The 23,651-nt window shown below is 38.6% G+C and overlaps 1 protein-coding gene across 3 annotated transcripts; it reads left to right on the top strand.

The window, feature by feature from the left end:
* The first annotated feature begins 237 nt into the window (after window positions 1-237).
* On the top strand, window positions 238-22,190 carry LOC121080571 (activated RNA polymerase II transcriptional coactivator p15-like). Of its 3 annotated transcripts, none has more exons than XM_040578671.1 (5): window positions 238-561; window positions 10,886-10,958; window positions 12,737-12,856; window positions 16,204-16,312; window positions 18,750-22,190. In XM_040578671.1, exons 2-5 carry the CDS (start codon window positions 10,887-10,889, stop codon window positions 18,827-18,829), a joined length of 381 nt encoding a protein of 126 aa, XP_040434605.1. In that variant the 5' UTR covers window positions 238-561; window position 10,886; the 3' UTR covers window positions 18,830-22,190. The 3 variants fall into 3 exon arrangements, with proteins under 3 accessions (XP_040434605.1, XP_040434604.1, XP_040434603.1); XM_040578670.1 differs by lacking the exon at window positions 238-561 and adding an exon at window positions 3,316-3,334; XM_040578669.1 differs by lacking the exon at window positions 238-561 and adding an exon at window positions 8,780-9,101.
* The last annotated feature ends 1,461 nt before the right edge of the window (window positions 22,191-23,651 follow it).

The following is a 23,651-nucleotide window of genomic DNA, read 5'->3' as shown; positions in this document are numbered from 1 at the left end:
TAAGCGGCCAAATTTGGCAGTGAAACCGCAAGCATGTGAACAGCTCGTAATGAGAAACTGCTTTGCTACACGTAGACAAATTCCCAGGTGCTCTGCCGCACGTAGGCACATTCCAGGGCAGAACTTGGGTAGATAAGCGATTGTATATAACCAGCACTTATGTATGCAATAAACGATCTCACTTCTTCACTGACTTGGGGTCTGTGCCTTCATACGCCACATATAAAGCGTTTTACTATGTGTTAAGAGGGGTGCTAGCTTTGTGGATTTACCACCTAGCACCCACCTCTGAGCAGACCTACAATAAACAAATACCTGGACTCGGTATGTGAATTGGCAGTGCGCACTGGGTAACAAACTCCATTTGTGAGACAACAGTTTCTGGTGACTCTGGTGGGACAGCCGTAGTGCCTTGCCCGGATTGACTGACCGCTCCAGGCAAAGGGGCTCGGCCGGACAAATTCCAGTGCGCACGGACCTTTTGATCGGGGCCTTGTACTTCGTACAACCAGCCCCAGAGCCAGGACGACCAGCGACTTAATGGTGCAACACTTTTTAGAGGTATTTCTTGGGTGAAAGCGGGGTGATTGAGAACTGAAAGAGAAGCAGCAGGATTTTGGGTTTGGGCTCTGCATAAGAAACATCAAGACGATATGCAGCAGGAGCTGTTTCTACGCTTTAGTGACACGTGTCTTGGGTTTTAGTATTGCGTACACATTTTCACACTTGCTTTTTTTGGATATGTGTGTGAAAACTTGGGCTTGAGGTGTATGCATTTGTAATTATAGTGTATGAAACATTGGGTAAATTCTTTTGGATACCAAAATGGGTTCCTCTGCTTCTGTAGAAATTACCCTTTGCTCTCCCCTCAGATGCATCCTAAAGAATTGGAATAAGTTTGGAGAGGACCCTATGACAAAGGATAAACTGAAGCGATACTATAATAAATGGTGGCCACAATATGATTTAGATGATGGGGAAAATGGCCTGAAAATGGATCTTTAAAATATAATACTATACTACACTTGATGTTATTTTGTAGAAGACAGGAGGAGTAGGATGAAATTCCTTATGTTGATTTGTTCTTTGCTTTAAGAGATGATTGGGTTTGTAGGAGAAAATGCAACTTAATAGATTCAAAACATCAGAATGGAATATTTTCATTGTCTAAAGAAACCAAGAAAAAGAATGGAAAGTCTAAGTCTTGTGGTGCTAAATGTGACGGTGAGTGGGACAGAGAAGCTGAAGAAGACGTCCATATGTTGGTACCCTCCCCCGACTAGGAAAACAAGGAAGGTTAGAAAGTCAATTTAATGAAAAAGTTGTTTCCGATACTAGTCCAATTTCAAGTAGAACTAGAGGACACCCCCCCCCCCCCCCCCCCCCCGATATTACAGGCCCCTTTGAGAGAATCAGTGGGGCCTGAAGGGGAGGTAGTGTATGTACATGTTCCATTCACTACCTCAGACTTATTAAATTGGAAGCGAGAGACTGGATCATACCGTAGCAACCCTGATAGAATGTATAGCATGGTTAAAACAGTGATATTAAGACACAATCCTAATTGGGGAAACATTCAAGCTTTGTTGGAATATTTTTTTACATATGAGGAAAGGAAGGCAGTGTTGGAAAAGGCCCGAGAAGGAGTAATTAGAAAACTGAGGGTTTGGACTTAAAAGTCACGGGAACTCCAAATCCTGATTAATTTCTCCCCAAGGAGGATCCGAAGTGGGACCCAAATAGAATCAGAGGATTAGATCAGTTGAAAACGTATCAAAGGTTGATTTTATATGGGATTCAGAATGGAGTAGAGAAACCTAAGAATCTTGCCAAATTGTATGAGGTGAAACAAGGAGAAAAGGAATCTCCCTCAGCCTTTTATGAGAGACTGTGTGAAACGGTTCATAAGTGGACAGATTTGGACCCTGAAAGTGAGGGAAATGTAATGCTATTTAATATGCTCTTCGTTGGACAGTCTGCACCAGATATAAGAAAGAAACTTCAAAAAGTAGAAGGGGCAGACGGGATGGTGATTTCACAACTGATGTCTATTGCCTATAAGGTGTATAATAACGGACAAAATAGAAGGGATAAAAAGAATCAAGCTAAATTAACAGCTGCTCTAGCTAATGCTAATGGCCAAGGATGGGGAGAAGGAGTAAGTGCCCGAAGACGAGGAGGATTGAGAGGACAAAGTCGGGGACGAGGACGTGAATCGCCCCTCTAAAACGACCAATGTGCTTATTGCAGAAAAGAAGGACATTGGAAGAGAGAATGCCCACTGCTTATGAGTGGACAGAACAGGGAATCAGAAGGAGCTGTAGGACTTATGGCAGAAATAGGTTTAGATTGAAGGGGACCAGGGGACAATATTAAAATTTCCCCAGAGGATCCCCTGGTTCCAGTTCAGCTGGGGAACGAAACTATTGATTTCCCGGAGGATACAGGAAAGACATATTCCGTTATAACTAGTTGTAAAGGTCTTTTAAGTAATAGCTATATGCCGATTGTGGGGTCACGGGAAAGCAAGCTTTGAAACCATTTTTAAAAGCGATGGAATGCAAAATTGGAAGTAAAACTGTAGCTCATTAATTCCTCTATATGCCAGTATGTCCCTTACCCCTCTTAGGGCGAGATCTGTTGTGTAAATTAAGAGCACAGATAGCTTTCTCTGATAAGACAATACAGCTACACCTGCCAAAGGTAACAGCTTGGAAGGCTCAAATCTGTTTATTGACGGAGAAACAACGGAGAGATGCAAATACCCCGGAGGAAATCTTGGATGCTGTAATACCCACCGTATGGGCAACTAACAGACCTGGAAGAGCAAAGAATGCAGTACCGGTAAAGGCTGAATTAAAAGCCAGAGCCCAACCAGGAAGAAAAAAGCAATATCCTATTAAGTTAGAAGCTCGTTTGGGTTTAGAACCACTAATAAATGGTTTTATTCAATATGGACTATTGAAGGAGTGACAATCTGAATATAATACCCTGATCTTGCCAGTTAAGAAACCCTGGACTCAAGAATACCAATTGGTGAAAGATTTGATGGAAAATAATCGAATCACAGTCAATGTACAGCCTGTGGTTCCAAACCCTTTATGCCTTGTTATCATCTTTACCTAATAACAATGTCGATTTTACAGTATTGGATTTGAAAGATGCCTTCTTTTGCGTACCCCTGGAGGAGGAGAGTCAAAAGCTTTTTGCATTTGAATGGGAAAACCCAACGACAGGACAAAAAGTTCAACTCTGCTGAACTGTGTTACCCCGGGGATTCAAGAATAGCCCTACTCTGGTAATGTATTGGCCAAAGAATTGGAAGATTGGCAAGGTAAGATTCTTTGATTACCTTGCTTCAATATGTAGACGATATTCTACTGGGAGCCATGACGCAACAGGAATGTCAGGCAGCCACCATTAGCTTACTGAATTTCTTGGGACTTGCTGGGTACCAAGTATCACAGAAAAAAACACACAAATTGCTCAGCTTCCCATAGAATATCTGGGTTTTGAGATTTTGCAGGGCGGGAGAAGATTGGGAGCAATATAAAAAGAGGCGATATGCCGCATAGCCCCTCCGAAATCAAAGAAAGAATTAAGAGGATTTTTAGGAATGGCCGGGTTGTGTCACCTGTGGATACCAAATTTCAGTCTAATTGCTAAACCGTTATATGCTGCTATCAAAGGGCCTGAAGAAATTCTTGAATGTTGTAAAAGCTTTGACACTATAAAATTGGAACTTATGAGGGCCCTGGGATTGCCAGACTTGAGTAAGCCATTCACTTTATACGTATATGAAAAACAACATGTGGCCTTCAGAGTTCTAACTCAAACCCTTGGAGACTGGAAAAGGCTGGTGGCATACTTCGCTAAGCAATTAGATGAAGTGAGCAAGGGATGGCCAGCATGCCTCAGAGCAGTGGCAGCAACGGTCTTCTTAATTACAGAAGCTCAAAAACTGACTTTGGGACAGTTGATGGTTTTGTGCCTCATGCTGTTTTGGCAGTATTGGAGCAGAAGGGCCATCACTGGTTGTCCCCAAACTGATTGATTCAATATCAGGCATCCTTGATCAAACAAGATGATATCACTTTGAAGGTGGGAACCTGAAGCTCAAGGGTGCAATGACTGCACTGACAGCCCTGAAGCCAACATCTGCCTCTCTGCACATGCAGGAAGATAGACTGGTCACACAGTTTGTGCCCATGAATGACTCCCCAGCCTGAGTGATGGGAAGTGGGACCTTCATCACCAGCGATGAGGAGGAGGTGGTGGTGGCAACACCAAGTCTCCAGAGAAACTGAGTAACTCCAGAAGAGGCTAGCAAAGAAAGGCCTGGGGCTGCAAGGGAAGCAGCCCCATGCTGCTTGCCCCTTCCCAGGCCAGCGATGTCCCAGCACTCATAGCCACCAGGGACAACCCAGGGGGGTCACTTCCCATAGGAACACCAAGGTCACCCTGGTGGGTCATATTCCATGGGGTCACCATGGTCACCTGAGAGACTCACATGCCATGGAAGTCACCATGGTCACACCTTAAATGGGTCACATCCCACACGGTCACCAGGGACACCCCAGCAACCACAGGGTCATTGGGGATGCCTGGGGCAGGGGAAACAGAAAGACAGACACCCTCCTACTAGCAGGAAGTGAACCTCACCAGTAGGGTGCAGACCAGCAGCCCCCAAGGAGTCCTTGCAGGGGTGGATAGGGCCTCACGGGGCAGCCTGCTTCAGGTGCCTCACAAAGGGGACCGATAGCTTCCTTCCCTGCCATGCTAAGTAGAACCCTACAGCCATCCTGGTGTGGAACATCCCATCAGTGCCAAGAGCACCCTGCTGGCTCCTCTAAGCACTCAGATGGCATCTTCAGAGCATCTCCCTCAGACGCCTCTGCTAGTAGTACCAAGGCCCAGACAGGGAAAGTACTCATAACGCCTTAACAGCAACCCTGGTTCTTAACTAATTCATCAGGGTCCTGTTGATCTCAGGTTGCAAAACAGTGAGTGCAGCCATCCCCAGTCTCCCCCAGGGCTGCAGGACAGTAGGAAGAGACTGGTGCCTGTCTGGGGACGTGTAGAGGAATGAAGGTGGTGGGTTGATTAGCACTGATAATATGCAGCTGTGGCCTTGCCTCAAAGGCATAGGTTGATTGACCTGGATGATGTGCAGCTGTAGCTCATTCCTGCTAAGTAGTTAAATAGCACTGAGGATTGTGGGAGAGGGGGTTAGATAGAGGAAGGAGAAACAGCCTGGACAGTAGAATGAGACTGATGGTAAAAAGCCTTGTTGCAACCTATTAGTTTGTTTGTGCTGCAACAGGGAGGGTTCTCCACCACTTGACCTTTCCCCAGCCCTTTTGGAGGTCTGAAAACTGACTTTGGGACAGTTGATGGGTTTGTGCCTTATGCTCTATTACTGCTTAGGTAGTATTGGAGTAGGAGGGCCATCACTGGTTGTTTTCAAACAGATTGATTCAACATCAAGCATCTTTGATTGAACAAGATGATGTCTCTTTTAAGGTGACTTCCATCCTTAAACCTTCAACCCTACTCCATGTTAATGAAAATCATGTATTGCAACATGATTGTCTGTATGTCATAGAAAAGGTGTACTCCAGCCAATCAGATCTGAAATATATACTCTTATGGCAGGGGTTCTCAAACTACAGCCCATGGGCTGGATATGGCCCCCCAGGGTTTTCAATTTGGCCCCTGGTATTTACAGAACCTTCCCGTGTGTTGTGCTGTGCCCGCCCCCTGCTGGGTGTTGGTCGGGGGAAACCAAGCAGCCGCAGATGACCTCCTGCCACTTCATCTGCGCTCTAGCCCCCTGTTTAAAAAGTTTGAGGACCCCTGTCTTAGAGAATCTGAACTAGGAGTAATTCACTCATGGAAGCAGCTTTATGGACAATGCACCACAAAAAGCAGGATATGCTGTGGTACCTGAATGAAAGAGCAGCTGTACCTCTGGACACCCCAGTATATATCTTCCAACCACAGATCTAGTTTATATCAGAACTTGGAAATAGGAGCCCCTGAAAGAATGCTGGAAAGTACCATATTTGGTATGATTAATCACACCCACAGTGATCAAGGTAAAGTGAATGGACTTTTGGATTCACTATACTCAAGTGAAGAGTGGCCCTCTGGAAGAGTAGAAGTCAAGAGAGACTGGACCTTTGAAATGGAAATTAATACGGAGTTAATGAACTTGACCTGGATGAATTGGGGATCAGTAGTTTATTTAGATTGTATACAGGGAGGCATTTTATTATATTTTGTATTATTAGGAATAATAACATTGTTATATCTTTAGAAGTATACAGACTTCTCATAATTAGAAATGAATAAACTAAAAGGGTGACAGTCCTCTTTTACTTGATGTTGCCAACACTTAAAGGGAACCAGGACAGTCTTTTAAGTCCATGGGACCATAATGTCCATTTCAAACTAATTGGGGAGGGAGTTTTTCAAAAGTCCTGACCTGTTCCAGAAGGAAAAGACTGGTATTGGCTTTGTGGGGAAAAGGTTAGAAAAAATTTACCAAAGACAGGAATACGTACATTAGGAGCACTATTTCTGAGCATTACAGTAATGGAAAAATGAGATTCTAAAGCCTGGTTGAGAACCTATTTAGAGAGACATAAAAGAGGCTGGTATCCACTAATTGCAATACAGCTTTTGATCTGTGGTTCCTTCTGTGGCTAGGAGTAAGTGAATTAGGAAAAGCTATTGTAAATATCTCTGCAAGTGTCATTGAAACCAGGAATTATGAAACTCCTTAAAACCAATATAGCGTCCTTTATTGCAGCACTGGATGTATGGGGGATCGCTCCACCTAACGTGCATAGCTTCCTTCTCTTAGGTAGCTCTTTTTATGCAGTACATGTATAAATATTTAATAAATTTCCCAGAAAAAACATACATATTCATGAGATTACCCAAAACAAATTATAATATTCTTCCTCCCCCTCGCGCATGCCCAATCATCCAGAGTCTCAGCCAATAATCAAGCACCACACAGCCACTTGCTTGCTCCCCCCCCGCCCAGAGGGCTGGGGATGAGAATCACAAAGGAATGTAAAACTCAAGGGTTGAGATAAGAACAATTTAATAAATTAAACAGAATAAAAAGGTAATAATAATAATAACAACAGTTATAATGGAAAGGTGGAGGAAAGGATAAAATCCAAAGGAAAAGGGACAAAAGAAAACAAGTGATGCACAGTACAACTGCTCACCACCTGCTGACCGATGCCCAGCCAGTTTCCAAGCAACAATCCCCAGGCTGCAGCTAACCCTTCAAGTTTATATACCAAGCATGACATCCCATGGTATGGAATACCTCTTTGGCTGGTTCAGGTCAGCTGACATGTCTGTGTCCCTTCCCAGTCTCTTATGCCCCTCCAGCCCTCTGGCTGGCAAGGCCCAAGAAACTGAAAAGTCCTTGACTTCGTATAAACATTACCCAGCAACAACTAAAAACACCAGTGCATTATCAAGGTTGTTCTCACATCACAGCCAAAACATAGCACTGCACCAGCTACTAAGAAGAAAGTTAGCTCCATGCCAGCCAAAACCAGGACAGGGGGTCTACAGTGGTCTCAACGGCCTGAAAATTTGCCCACTCCTCTATTCAGTTGGCTAGAGTTCTCCTTTGTAGTCCCCATATACGGTCTTAAGCCAGGTCATCTCAGTCTCTTGCTCTTTCTTGGCCTGGAATCACTGGCCTTGGGCCAGTTTTCCTTCATCTTCCAGGGCTACCTTTTTGTTAGAGCCTAAATTTATTGCTTATAAGCATACAAAGATTAGTTTCAAATGATCAAGGTATACTAACTGTTTGAACCTAGAGTGCATGACTACTTCTTAAGATTAAATCTTAACCTTTCCGTAACACATGTATAGAAAAAATCGGGAATGAAACTGCTGATGCCATTGGGGCTTTACAACAGGAAGTTAGACAATTAGCTGACATTGCAATTTAAGATAGAATGGCTTTAGATATGCTTTTGGCTTCACAAGGGGGAGTGTGTACTGCACTAAGTACCGGTTGTTGTGTATATGTGGATCAAAGTGGACGCATTTCTACCGATTTGAATGAAATATGGAAACAAACTAAAATTTTACATGAAATTCAAAAGGATAATACCTCTTTAGGATGTGAAGAAACATTGAAATGGTTAACATCTTGGTTCCCTAATTTAACCACATGAATTAAAAACGCTGTTAAACACATGAATAATCGGACTGTTAGTGTCCGTATGCATTTATGTATTGATCCAATGTATCTGTAGATGTTCTTCAAAGTTGATAATGCAATCAGGAGATAAGGTGAGACTTATCTAAAGAAAAGCATTCTTAGGTAGTCTCAGAAGGGGGAATTGTAGTTGACTGGCTCACAGATATGTGGTTAATAGAAGGCCAGTTTATTTAACTTGAAATTTAGACAAAATATGTAAATACCTATAATGAAAAACGAGAAAGAATTTGAAAAACCTAGGATGTTAGAAATAGTTAATAAAACATGGTCTTATGAAGAAGGAATAAAATCCATAAATATGTCAAGCTGGGGCATAACAAGATAAACTCAAGGAGAAACCAAAGGGTTAATGAGACAAAAAAATTACTTAAACTATGTATGAACTATCCTAATTAGCATACTAAAAGATTCACCCTCGAGCACTGGGAGCCCCCTACTAACAAAGCCCCCTCCCCACAGAACACTCCGTGGAGCTGCAGCCCCAGCAGCGTCTGGCTCCTGGTTGGGCTGCGGGCAGGGCCCTGCTGTCAGCCTCACAGGCCTCCCTCGATTGGTGCGAAGCGATGGATACGGTGACTAACCCCATGAAAGACATATTTTGGGTTGGTGGGTTTTTTGTGGTGTTTTTTTTGTTGTTGGTTGTTTTTGGTTTTGTTTGTTTTTTTTTGCTACTGCCCCAGTCTAAGCGTGGGAGGTAGGAACGAGTAACAAAGGGACGAGTCTCCTTTAAACACTTCCCCCCGCCTCGTTCCACGTGGTACAGGTCAAGGGCGGGGATTGTGTGATGCATCACTTCTGTTTGTCTCGTGGTATAGAGAAGCTGTGTGCGGAGTAGGATGTGAGTATTGGTATCTCTCCTCGTGTTTGGTGGGGGTTACTGTTGTTTTCTCCATCTCCCACCTCTGATTGTTGGGGGTTCGGTACCTTCCGGCCTGACACAGAAGTGCGCTGCGTAACCGTGTGGCGAGTCTTCACCTTTTCTTTAAGCATCTGTAGTCCCCTGCGGGAGGAACGCCCCGTTGTGGAGCGGGCCTGGGGCGGGAAGAGGAGCCGCTGCCATGTTGGGGGAGCAAAGAGGATTTCAATGAGGGAGAAAATGGCGGTGGGGAACCGCCCGGGTCGGCTCCATTCCCCCCCGGGATCTGACCCTGCCCGCTAATAACCCCCGATCCTTTTGTGTGTGTGGCTTTTTTTCCTCTCCTTCGCTGCTGGTAAACTGCTCCCCTCTTGCTGTCGCCCTGCCCTGAGAGGACCTGGGCGTCCTTGGCTCCCCACTCTCCTTACCCCCCTCCCCCATCGGGCCCTTGCTCCTTTTCACTAGGGGGTAACACAAACCGTAGAAAAGAGGAAGAGGGGAGGAAAAGGGCGGCTGGGATTCGCCTACCTGGTGTTTTTAGCTTGTATTCGCTTGTATTTCTCATCTTCTTTTCCATCGTCTTAGCTTGGCCCGTCTCGTTTCACCTTCGATTTCCCCAGTACTGCGGTGTCTCCTCAGGCTCTGCCTGCCAGCCTCTCCCAAGGGGCACGCACCACTTCCTATTTCTTTTTCCTCCAGTTTCCGCCCCCACCCTCCTCTATATTGTTACTCCCTCATATTGGTGTAGAGTGGCTTATGTGTGTTTTCCATACCCTGTTTCATTTTCAGCGCTACAGCTTCTATCGTTGTGCTCCGAACTATTACTACAGAGTTGGCCCTGCTTTGGAACCACATTGATCCATTAGCATTTTTCAGACTCCATTCTTTCTTTTGCACGTGGTTTCATTGCCAGTTTAAAAAACAATTATTCCTTTTCCTTTCCTGAGATGTACTGCTTTAATCTTTTATTAGCCTTTCCTAGCTGTAGGGTTTTTAAATATAGTTTATTCCGATGATGCTTATTTTTATTCTGAAAGAACAAATGAGCTATTTATTTGTTACAAAGAGCTTCTAGTAGCAGGCAAGATGTTCAACTGCTATATTTAACCACGTGTTTGCATACTAGTGAGATGTAGAAGCACACCTGGCAGCATGCATTCAAGGAAAGTTGAATGTCTGCTTGCCAGGCAAATTAAGAGACTCTAGTAGCTGATGTAGTAAAGCTGCAGTGGAAATATTAATTGCAGTACTGTAGTTCACTGCAACTAAGATGTTTTTAAAGACTTTTCTATTATTGATGGCAACTTTAGCTTCGTGTATGACGATTATGCAGCTGTTGCTTGCAAATTCAACTAGGTGAAATACCCATGTGAGAATATAGGTAATGCTGGGGCCTTAATTGTTTATATTTATGAATGTAATATTGAGAATTCAACTGGAGGACAGTATTATATTTTTTACATTATAGTTTCTATTATACTCGGGGGTATATGAAACTGGTGAAAATTTGTCCCTTTGTAGTAAACAGTTCAGAATCTAAACCACTATATTTAAAGCAGTTGCAACAAAAAGGGGAAGAGATATGAGGGAAGAGTGTTTGAGATCACATCTGCAATGTGTATTAAAGCTTATATGAAAAGGCAGGAAAGTTCTTCAGGAGCATCTTGAATAAGATGAGCCTCTACAAACAGGTTTGGAGATGGCTTTCTAGCCATAATGGGACATATTCATTGTATAGTGTTCTCATGTTATTTTTCTCTTCCTAGAATGCCTAAGTCAAAGGAACTTGTGTCTTCAAGCTCATCTGCTAGTGACTCAGATAGTGAAGTTGACAAAAAGGTGAACATTATATGCAGTTTATAACTACTGTATTAACTCTTATATTTCAGGCTGGTGCTAGAGAAATTAGATGAGCATTATGTCACAAAATCCATGTCATTCTGTATGATTTATTAGACACTTAAATCCCCAAACTACCCTTCTAATCCCAAAACAACAACAAAATTCAACAAAACCCGCCCCCCCCCCCCCCCCCAAGATTAGGGTTTGGGGTGGATGCTTTTTGCTTTGCAGTAAACTTTTTCTTTATTTGTATTATGCTTGCTTCAGGATTTTTTTTGTATGTAGCCACAAGCTTCCTGGAATTCTTTGCTGCTTTGTGGCAAGTGATACAAGGCTTCTGTATAAGCTGCCTCTGGTGGCAAGAATTTGGACTAATTTTGAGGACACTCCCCTGCTCCCCTTCATTTTGGTATCTGGATTACTTGCAAGTACAAAACAAAAACCTCTGCTTGCCCTGTCATCCACGTGCCACTTGCTTATCTTGTTCACATGTCTTGTTCTCTGTTTCAGATTCTTACGTTTACTGTAATATTATCTGATAGTTTCTCACTTAAAAGCTGAGCCAACTGGAATGTCTTAGAGTTGATAATTTTAACGTTGACTGTTTAAAATGCGTAAATTTAGTGTTACATATTTTTAATAGCTATTTAATTTATAAGTTTGTATAGATGTACCAGTAGTTACAAACAAAAATTGAATACATCAGTGAACTTACTTTTTCAGAAATGCTAGGGGGTAATGCAGACAATCAGGTCTTCTAGTGCAGGATGCAAAGAAACTTGGTCTGCTTCACTGAATTGGTTCAAATGTGATGTGGTTGCACTTAAATTATGTGTGTTGTCAAATCTTAATACAAGAGAAAATGGTCAGGTGATTATTTTTTTTGTTGTTGTTAGGGAAACGTATTCCTAAAAAGACATAGTCTTAACAGTCTGCTTCAGTGGGCAGTAAGGTTGTTTGTTTTTGGTTTTTTTGGGTTTTTTCTTTTTCTGTGACAACCTCCAATATTTGTTGGAACTGTTTGTCTTTAAAAGAGGTTATCTACAATATGATTCTAGCAGGTGAGACTAATTTTTAGTATCTTTGTATTACTCCTTCCTTAGGGGTGGGTATGATTACTATATAATCATTAGTAGAAATGTAACTTTGTAGCATCTGCTAGCAAAGTAATTGATTTACAGGTGATATTATCTGAATGCTTTAAAAACGCATTTAATTTATCATGCTATCGACAGAGATTGGACTCCAATTAAAAAAAAAAAACCAAAAACAACAAACAAACACAAAAAGCCAAGCTCCTGTTGGATTTTATTTCCATATCCTTTCTTCATTATGACTCTCTCGCCTATTTTTTTCTTTTTTTAGAAGTGTTGTTGGCTGTCCTGCATTTTTCATTGCACTCAGTGGAAAGGAAGGTGAAACTTCCATCTGACTTTAAAGTTTTAATTAAAACTACTGAGCCACATTGATAATATTACTGCGTAAAAAGAATAGGCTTTTTGAAGTGTATTTTGATATAATTCTTTTTAAAGCCAAAATGTTATGGCAAACCTCACTGGGAACAGAAATAGGCTCATTTGAAGATATTTTTTTTAAAAAAAATTTAGTCTAAATGTACAGTATTGGATTCCTGCCTTCACAGAAGGAAGGTGATAATGTGTATTGTGTAGTAGTAGTTTGTGACCTCTAACAAACTTTTTTGGAATTTATAAAATGATTTGTGGTTCATGTATTTATCTTCTTTTTTTTTTTTTTTTTTTTATTCTTGTTCCAAGGCAAAGCGGAAAAAGCAAGCAGCTCCAGAAAAGCCTGTAAAGAAACAAAAGGCTGGTGAAAGTTCAAAAGGTGCAGCTTCTTCTAAGCAAAGCAGTAACAGAGATGAGAATATGTTTCAGGTAAAATTGATGACTCTTAGAGCCTAGTTAAGGTAACAATTTACATCGTATTCAGTATAAATTTTATGCGGCTATCTGAATATCTTGATAGCATAGTGCTTGGTTTCCTGAAGCCTTGGCCAAAGGGGATTATGATGCTAGCATGCAGATGAGATGCTCAGAAAAAGTGTTGTCAGGTTTCAGTAGAATAAAAGAATCTGAGTTGTGACAGTTTATCCTAACCCTCATGTCTTCGCCCATGGTAACTCTCTGGTTAGTCATTTTGTTTGTAAATACAGCACTTGCCATGAATATACTGTAAATATTACATCAGGATGGTCTCTACATGGAAATGTTTTTTTAATCAGGCCCCTTGAAAGAAAGGTTCTTGGAAAGCAAAGCATGGAATCTTCATTCCTGTTTAACTAGGTCAAGGGCAACTTGGCTTCTGTCTTACAAGATGTTCTCTTGGAATAAATTTTGCTTGTTCTTTTATGATGCAAATTTTTCTCGCTGAACATCCAAAAAAGATTGTTATTTTTTATGTTGTTTATGTTTGACTTGTGAGAAAGAAGTTCTTCAGTTTCCCATTGTAATGTCTTTACTGATTATAGGCTCCTGAAAGCAGATAAATGTTTGTGATGCTCTGGAAGGTGATTGACTGTGAAATGCATCGCTGATCATCTAAGTTTCAGAATTAATTTGCTGTGTTGCAGATCTCAGCTGTCAACAGGACTCTATTCTAGGAGTTTGTATTAGCTTATTGTGCTTCTTCTAATGATATACATATAGTTATCAGCTAAGAAGCATGCTTTTTTTGCTGTTTCTACTTCCACATCGCGTATACAGTTTAATCAAGGCAAAATGGAAATCGGAGGAAAAATGGTGAGGATGATGGTTGCTGAAACTCATACAGGAAGTCAGTTGCATAGCTGTGAAAGAAACCTAGATGCAGTTCAGTGCATCTTATTCTAAGAAATGGAAAACTAGAAATAATTTTTTTAATGTATTCTGATTTAATTCAATAGAATAGTATATTTAAGGAGCTGTGATATTTAATAAAAAGCATATGAACTTGTCTGTGAAGGTTGAACTGCAGTAACTAACCTGCTTTAAATTAATACAGCCCTTGGAACACCAATGTGGTTATGGAGATACAAAGGTGTCTTAGATCAGTGAAATTATTCTAGGACTATCAGCTGCTGCATGAACAAAAATTGTTTAGAAACAATTCGATGCCAGAATTGCAGATAACTGAACTTCAAGAAACGTAGATTTACTTAAGTAAATTGATGTTTTGGTTGAGGCTCCTAAAGTACAGTTTAAAAGCCTATTTAAAGCTTTTAACAGTGGCCACTGTTCTGCATAGAGTTCAACTAAACATTCAAAATAATTTCAGCTGAATGCTCACATTTTTAGACAGTGGTGTAAAACCTACCTTAATTTCAGCATTTTCATGTGGAACTGTTTACCTTTAAGGTAAACTTACTGACTAAATAATGTGTACTTTGTATTATTGCCCCTTGCCTTACCGTAATTGAATTAAGATATGTAGTCTTTTATCTTTAATAGTCAAATTGTGAACTCTTACTGTATTCACAGCAATAATCTGCTATGTTGTATCAGATTTTATTTCTTAGAGCAAATCTGGAATTACTTGTCAATGCACTAATATTCTTTGATAGACCTGAGGGGAAAAAAAAATACGTTATGGAGTACTACTACTTGAAGCTGGTTTATAGGCGACCTTAAAAGTTACTGAAGCATTACAGGGTGAAACCAATAATTGTTGTTTGTGTAGGCTATTTAGGATATCCTTTGCCAGCAGTGCTGATGGTACCATGCCTAAAGTCCAAATTTAGTCTGAAACAACTCAGCTACTGTGACATCATACCTTATTTTTGAATGTTAAATTTGTAGTACTGTAAAAGTATTTAATAAATCAGTCTGAAAATACTGTCTTATAAACTTGTTCATTTATAAAGAATGCTTTGAAGTAGGAAAACAGCTTCAGACTTACAGTATCTAAAGATGTCTCAACTGTTTTAAAAAAAATTAGAGTTAATTTAGCATGATCTGCATAAGAAGAAAAATTACCTTAAGCAAACAGCATACTTGTTTATATATATTTTGTGAAATAATAGCTTTTATGGCTTAAGTCTGTAGAATATTTTAGTTGATTGGAGAGTAGTTCATGCTTTCTGGTCAGACTTAATGCTAGTAAGATGTGTTTGGCCCCCTGTTAAATTATGTAAAAGTGCAAGATGCATAAATTAAGGAAATTGAAAACTAAAACTAATGTTTTATCAGGAAGGAATATTCTATTTTAAAAATTGTTTACTTTGTAATGTGTTCGTTCTTTATAAAGTGTATCCGGAAGGTTCATAGAGAATATTAAGAATTTCTTGCATGAATTGTTTTTTTATTATTTAATTTCTGATTCTCAAATTCACATTATACTTTGAATTTATGTGAATGAATAGGGTTTTTTAACAAATTTGGGAAAACAGGGTAAAGCCTAAATATATAGTGTAATGTGTAGTTGTCAGTGTGCCTGTTGTTTCTCCTCCCCTCCCCTTTGTTTTCCCTCCTTGTCTTAAGAAAAAAAAGCCCTCATAATTCAGTTAAGCCACTGTGGTGTGAAACTACAAAATTCCAAAGTAATTTCATACTGTGCTATATGCTGGTAAACTTAAAGGATTTGGATGTCTGCCACCGCCGCACCCCACCCCCCCCAACATCTGATACAGTACAATAGTCTTAACCATGCTTGCAGTAAAGTGCCATGAGGACTTGGGAGCAGGCTTGAGACAGTTGGTGGTTTACTTTTGTTTCCATCTGTATTTACTGTGTTAAAAAAAAAAGGGGGGGGGGGAGGGGGGGAAGGAGAAGGAGGAAGGGAAAAATCCCAAACAACCCCCTCTAGAAATTGTACTTATGTGAATATCTAATTTGATTTCTGTACATATGGAATGCACTAATTTGGATTTGAGGACAGTTCCCTCTTCCCTGTTTACTAACTGTTACTAACAAAGATGGTTATAGTAGAGGCAAAATTTTATTTCAAAACCCAGTAAATTAGTGGGTTTTGTAAGAGGTAAACTTGTTTAGAATATAGGTGTGCTTATTCTAGGAGAGCCACTTTTGCATTGAATGCTCAGCTGGTTTTAAGTTGTTCATCCATTTATATTGTCATTACTTATTTATCTACTGATTACTCTGGATTAAGCTCTTGATCTAGTTGTTTCTCTGGTGTCTAAAATAAGCTGTGGTGTGCAATGTTACATGTCCAAGTCTGATACTGCTGAGAAAAGTGAATGCTGTAATATGTAAAATATCTAAAAAAATCTTTATATGTGTTTTAACAGATTGGCAAAATGAGGTATGTCAGTGTTCGTGACTTTAAAGGGAAAGTCTTAATTGATATTAGAGAATATTGGATGGATCAAGAAGGTGAAATGAAACCTGGCAGAAAAGGTATTGTTCTGCTTCATGTTCTTTTGTATTAAAACATCATCTGCAGTTTCCTGGAGAACTTTATGTATCAGATTTTTATACTTTGTTGCTACATGGTCTTTTTATAATAATAATTTTCCTTTTTCATAATTGATATTTTGACAAATGATTAGTTTTATCTGTAGATTATGAACAAAAGGCAAAGTAGTTTTGTTGGTCTGAGTCTGTTTTCCTAAATGGATCCCCCATGATTTATGGAAAACAAAGTATCAAATACAAGCAAATTTGGTATGGGACTTATATACATACTGTACATTTTCCCATTAACTTAACTCTATTTCTTGCTTTTATTATAGTTTGATTTCTTATTTCAAGTCAATGAAAATATTTAAGTAATTAATTTGTAGTAAGATGTTAATTTCTTTAAAACAATGATGATCTTCAATTTCTATCAAATTTTAGATTAAAATAATTAAAATGTTTAATGTGAATAATTTTGTAAAAAATATTTCAAGATTCTTAGTTCAGGTGAAAATGCCTCAAGTGGTCAAGTTCTGGTATTGTGCAACACAGCATAAGCCATTGTACCTTTTAATTGCTGCTCCCATACCTATTTTTTTAAGGCATGCCTTCACTAAACCATTTTCAGAACTTTGCCACCTGCAAGATAGGGATGTGAGAATAGTTGAAGTAGTAGTACTTTCCTTAATGTCATGTTGCTTATGTTGGTAAAACTTACTTGTAATTAGTTTTCCTATTGCGCCAAGGAAAGAGGTAAGTGTTAAACTTCCTGTCATGGAGACTGAAGACATTTAATGTAGAACCAGCATGAGGTTTGTTACGTTCTCCTAGTGTGTCCAGGAGCAAATAAATGTTTGGAAAGCTTTGAGAAACACTTTCAACAGCTCTTAAATAACCACTGAGAATGGGTTTGTATGAACAGGTACACTGGTGCTGTACAGAAAAATGTATTGGTTTGAAGTCATTAAAAGTTGAAGCAATCTTTTTTTAAGTAGCAGCAACACATCCAAACTGCTGTGTTTTGAGGTGGATATCAAAAGTATATGCAGTTTGAATGGTAAACTACAATGAAACCTGATGGGTATGCCAAGTGACAAAGATTACATGATGCTGATAGAAATGCTTATCAATGTGGCAAAAGGGTCTGAATTTTATTAGGATAAAATGAATAATAATCTGATACAGTATGTGAATCTAATGTTCCATTGATGCACTTATAAGCCCCTTATCTAGCTATCCTAAAATAATTATGAACAGTTGAAATTGTGTCATAAAACATAGGAAAAAAAATGTCCAACAGTTTAGAATTGTTGTGTTGGATTGTTTCTGACAGCAGGTCTAAACTGCATGCAGTTTATCTGAGATGTTGTTCAGAGGCATCTTGATGTCATTTGGTCCCCTAATAATGGTTAGCACACCTGACTGACCTGTTTTCAAAAGAAACCTGCCCTCTAAAGAATAGTGGAAGACTGCTTAGAATAGCTCTATGCAGACTGTTCACTGCTCTGATAAGTGGTGCTCTGATAAGGCAGTGATGATAGAAGAAAAAAAAGGTCATGAGCCCCAAAAATGGAATTCAGAATTTCACCTGTTTTCAGGTCCTGCTCCACCTACAGGGCGAAAGCAATGAAGGAAGCCTGATCACTGAGGGGGGAGAGTGGGGGTAAATAGTAGAAGAGCCTTGCTGAAGAGAGTATGAGAGGTAGGCCTGTGAGTCTATACTTGCATAGAGTTGGTATAGAGATTTTAGGGGAAGAATGATAAGACTAAAGCACGAATGAAGCATACCTGGGCTTGAACTTGAGGAAGTACAAATTTAGAACTGAGGAGATGGGTTGTGGGGCACTGAATAATTATTGATTTGAATGTCACTAGAGGCTATAGTGAACTTGAAGTGAAAAAATAACTTCCATGTTGGTTTGAGTGCTAGGGAGTGAAATTGTCTCTCCAAAATGTTACTTTATACTATATGTTATTCAAAGTGCTTTAAGAAACAGGAGAGGGAAAAAAAAAAAACCAACCCAGAATTATGGTACTTTAAAAGTGCATTGAAGTTCAGTCTGCAGAGGTATGGCTTTTAGGAGCCAACAGGAATAAGATTGATTTCCTACATTTGTTTTGTGCTGCCTTCTATCAAGGCCAGAGCTGTATTTCACTTCCTGTGTTTAGCCTAACGCTTGTGAATAAATTTGTTATACTGCACTTACTGAGAAAATAAGTTTAACTTGTCCAGAGATAAGCTAAGGTCTAAAGTTAAACTGAAGTGTTCCAAATGAGTAGTTTTAACTTTGTAATTGAGATGGTTGTTACACTTGAGATAGCTTAAATATTAATAGTTGTGACATAGACTTTGTGTATGAAACCAGCCTTGACAGTAATTATACAAGGTCCTGCGCTACAATTCTCTTTCTAAGTATTTATTTTTAATGCATTTCAGGTATTTCTTTAAATCCAGAACAGTGGAACCAGCTGAAGGAACAGATTTCTGATATTGATGATGCAGTAAGAAAACTGTAAATACAGAGCCATACAGAAACCTTTATCATTTTAGTTCTTTTAAGTGGTCTTTTTACATTGGCTTTTGTTTTCTAAAATAGTGTTTTCCAAGCTATTGTATATTTGGATTGCAAAACTATTTGTAAGATGAATACTTTTTTTAATGTGCATTAAAAGTGTATTCTAAGTGAGGCTATTTGTGTATACTTTACTAAAAGGAAAGGTGTTGCTTTCACCTCATGGTATTAAATAAATACCTATGCTTTACTTATTATTTAGGGCATTTTGAAGGTTTTTGCCAGTAAGGCCATCAATAGCTTTAGTCTTTTTTTAGTTTCAGTTTAGTAACTGTAAATATGAATTTGTTTTCTGAGGCAATTTATTAAAATGTCTCCACTTAATTTTTTTTCTTTTATTTCATACTGTATTACCCTGGCAGCTTTCTGCTTTAAGACTTGATACAAACAGTGAATACCTGGTCAAACACATTTTTGTAGGTAATCTTAAACACTATTTGCTAATTTACCATATTTATTCATATGTAAACAGTCCTGAGTATATAGACTTTTTGCATTACTTGCATGAAGTGTTATGCTAAACAGTAACACTTGAACACAAGCCACGTGCTATTTCTTCCCATTTTTCTATAATCTGCTTGACTTAGAAAATACAATTAGCCTTCATTCTTGGACCCTAGATTTTAGAATGTGATGCAAAATCTTTTATAGTAATAGACATATACTTCAGAGTAGAGTAATATTTAAAAGCTCCAAATGTGGTTATTAGGTACCTTTTTCAAATTTTGCATTAAATTAATTTTTGAACGCATACTGACTAGTTAGCTTATAGAAAAGAACAGTTAACCTGTCTTTGTAGGGCTTTCGTTCGTTAGAGAGTATTGTGTAAACAACAGTGCTTAAACTAGGCTGTAACACCTGTTAAACAGCCAAACAGGGTTAAAATTGCTTCAGCCAAAATATGTCTACCATGCTTCTGCACTGCCTACCCAAACCATTTAAGTTCGCTTGTCTTGTGTGGCTTACATGTGCACAACTCTTTTTTTTTTTATCTACAGAAAATACTTTGTGCTTACAATGGAGTGCTGGTACATAGTGGATCATGACTCTAGAGACCTTTGCTTCTTACCAGTGTACTAGTCTGGTAAGACAAGCTTCTGTCCAGTGGAAGATCTATTAGACTAGATGCTGCCCTGGTTGAAGGGCTATTTGGTAGGTGTCACAAACTATGGAATGAAGAAGGGAGAATATGATGATTGAATAGAACTTTGGAGAGATAAGGGGTTCACCAGTACAGAAGTTAACAATGAAAGATCGAAGTTAGCTGATACATTTCTTCACTGTAGTTATTATGTATGTTAGCAGAATTGGAGAAGTTTATTTTCTGACTTAATATAGTTAATTGAAAAAAGATGAAACAACTTCATGAAAACTGACATTTCAAGACACTAGTGAATGTACAGCTTAATGGCTTGGCTGTAACTTTCCCATTTGATGTTAAATTTAATGTATTTTTTAAATTTTAAATAAAGGATTTACTATTTGTTTAATTTTGGAATATATTAATATGATTGTTGCAGACATGCATGGAAGTCCTGTTCTGCTAAGTGCCATACAGACTGTTCCTGTGCTGCAGAGTTTATAATTAAATACAAATGGATATTGAAGGGTGACTTCATCAAATTAACTATATATTAATTTAAATGTTATGTCAGAATACCTCCACCTGCTCTTTGACTTATCTATTGTTGGCATATTTCAAATAAAATTAAGATGTTTTTGTATAGCTCAGGAAATATGAGGTTTTAAGAACTCTGCTTGAAGGTGAATAAAAGGGTGAAGAGATCTTTTGTGGTAGGAGCTGCATTTTTGGGCACAACATTCTTTTTTGAGTGACTCTTAATAGCATGTAGAGATATTTGGACCAAATAGAATAAACATATCTGCTAAAATTTTCAGATGAGTGAATGAAATGCTTCAGATCACTATCAACAAATTCTAGGTGTTGATTTCAATTTGCAGTATGTATGTGGGTTGCTTTTTTTCCTTCTCCTTTAAATCTGAAAATTTGCAACCAGATTTCACCCATTTTACCTCAGCTTTCAAAGAGCTACTTTTAAAGTGCATGGTTATCACAATAAAGGGACCATTGTCCTCATTTAGATTACTGTGGTAGTAGGTCATTGGATGGCAGTTATGTATCAGAGTACAATATATTGTATTCAGGAAGGTGGAGAATTAAATTCATTCATTTTGGGAGAGCAAGTGGAAAAAAGTTTTAATGTAGTGATTAGTTATCTTGTGGAAACTGATGGTAGAGATGGTTAACATATCTTTGAACAAGAACTATTAGTTCCTCTTATAGATAACAGCCTTGCTGAATTTGTGATAATTACTTGAGAAAACTTAGCAGTTTCATTTTACTTAGCTTGTGTTTTTAAAAATCATTTCCATCTGCCAGTTATTTCTGCCTGTAATAATGATAAAATATATATTTTACCTGAATCAGTCTTAATGTCTGCATGAATGTCCTACAAAAAAGGTAACTAATAAACTAGTCGGTTTCACAGATGAACTCAAAATGGGACATGTTTAATTTCGAGATAATTCATTGCACCTCGGGTGACTGATGTGCTGGTTACGTGATAAAAATGTGGCACGTTAATGTTATTTTGAAATAAATAGTTGGTAGTGATTTGTCATGTAGCTGTCTATGGCTGTAGTCTTTCTAATTTGAAAAGAAAATTAACATTTTTTTTAAAAAAAAAAATTTCTTGCGGACAAAATGGTAGTTAAGGTACATGTAGAAGCGTCCATGGAAGAAAACTGCATGTATGAAAAGACTGTGTAATGTGAGATAAACACTGCTCCCTTTCCCATTGAAGTGGCAAAAGAAAGATGAATTTGATTGTTGATATTTATGCTTGACATATTAGCAATATGTTTTATAAAATAAACCTATTCTAGAGCTTAGGAGGAAAAATACATCAGTTAGAGCTGCCAAAGCACCATATGTGTGCTGAATCACTGTCATGTACAATGTTGCTCTTACGTAGAGATGTTCATATTGAAGTTAAGCATACAGTACTAAGTTTGATATTTCTGTTAAAGGAAATGCCCCAGTTATGTACTAATGTGATTTGTTAGCAAAAAAAATGATGATTGTAATTCTGGTAACTCAAATGTCATATTGTTAACCATGTGGAATGTTTCATGTTTTGTTCTGGTGGTATTTACTGCAGAGGTGCCACTGGAAATATGTGCCCTCCAACTGTAATTACCTTAATGTTCAAATAAAAAGTAGCTAAATGGCATATGTGTAATAACAGTTTGAGCACTTGGAAATAAATCAAGACTTCTGTTGACATAGTGTTGTTTTTAATAGAAATTTAGCTGCACTAAAACTTATTTTTTCTTAAATAGCCATTTTCATAATTTGTTTCTTGCAAGTGTTGTAATCTGTAAATTTGAAAATCATCTCTTATGGACTTATGGCCCATGTTTGTGGGTGGGTGACTGCTTATGTTAGCCCAGAGGGATAGAAGTTTTTCATTATGATAGAAGAACAAGTGTCATGTGAATATGGAAGCAGCAGATACAAACACACTTTCAAACACCAGAGAAGTGCCTGATAAATTGCTACTAAGAAAATGGCTGATTATCTTTTGAGTGGAGTTTCTTTTTGATCTGACAATAAATGTAACCATACATTAAATGTGTGAAAGCTTTTTTTTTATTATTATTTCTATCATTGGTCATAGTGTAGGCTTCTTTAGGAAGGATATTTGGTTTTTGCATGCTTGCTGTGACTGATCTATAGGGAGTGGATTAACTGATTGTAGCCTTGAACCAAACAGGTTTTTCTTCAAGTAATTTTGATTAGTTTAGCAGTTTATAGCCACAGGATCAGAAATTACCTTGGCTCAAAGGGAAGATACACAGTTTGGATACAGGGTCAGTGTCCTACCTATTTTCCGTTTACTGCCATACATTCTATTGGTAGGATTCACCTTTAACTGTAGCTCTGGTGACTACATATGGAAGAGCAATCTGACAGGCAATGTTTTTCCTGTTGCGAATCAAGCTTGTTATACTCAATATTGTTATGTAAAAATGTGAGGACACCTGCTGAAGAACTGAAATAAATGTTACTTGGTTCAGTGATGGTTTATCAAGGAAGCTTAAATTGTGCTGTCTTGTGAGCAGAGGTACGTGCCATTAGTCATGAGGATAACTTCAAGGCTGAGAACTTGGTGACACAGCTGTTGCCTTGGTATGGTGCTTCATTGAACAAAAATGTTTGTAACATCTGCTTAATTTGGCTTTCAATGTATTTTTTGCTTTGAATGAATCCATATGTTCATTATTGACAGGATGGCAAATGAGGTAGGAACCGAGGTTGGGTTGAAGAGGCAAGTTTTTAAAAACATTATTGTCCTTTGGAAGGAGGTGGGCTCTATAATCCTAAAGGTGAATAGAGTTTGCTGTAAAACTGCAAAAGTTAGTGCAATGCAGACATGTTCTTGGAAATCTCCAGGTTTATTTCATAAGGCTAAATAAGAAGCACAATGTATGCCTCCTTGGCCAGCATGCCTAGAAGAGTACCGTTAGATATTAGTTCACTCGGGCAGAAGTTAATAAGGTAAAAACTGCTGAAGTAAAGAAATGGTAAGATTTTCACATAACCCTGTTAATAGTGTTGTATAGAGAGTAGCTATCTAAAGAACTGTTTCACAACTTAAGAATTTCAGTGTTTTCTGCTTTCAGTAATAGGCTAAAGTGTCAGAATAACTTTCAGGCTGTTGAAAATAAAGTCCATTTCATCT

This window comes from Falco naumanni, chromosome W, assembly GCF_017639655.2.
Source record: "Falco naumanni isolate bFalNau1 chromosome W, bFalNau1.pat, whole genome shotgun sequence".
Taxonomy (NCBI): Eukaryota; Metazoa; Chordata; class Aves; order Falconiformes; family Falconidae; genus Falco; species Falco naumanni.
The sequence above is the reverse complement of the archived record's forward strand: the minus strand, read 5'-3'. Positions and strand labels throughout refer to the sequence as shown.

Coding starts and splice junctions, on each gene's coding strand:
- LOC121080571 (XM_040578671.1), top strand. CDS start 10,887: ATGCCTAAGTCAAAGGAACTTGTGTCTTCAAGCTCATCTGCTAGTGAC. Junction 12,857..16,203: donor GAGATGAGAATATGTTTCAG/GTAAAATTGATG, acceptor GTGTTTTAACAG/ATTGGCAAAATGAGGTATGT. Junction 16,313..18,749: donor AATGAAACCTGGCAGAAAAG/GTATTGTTCTGC, acceptor AATGCATTTCAG/GTATTTCTTTAAATCCAGAA.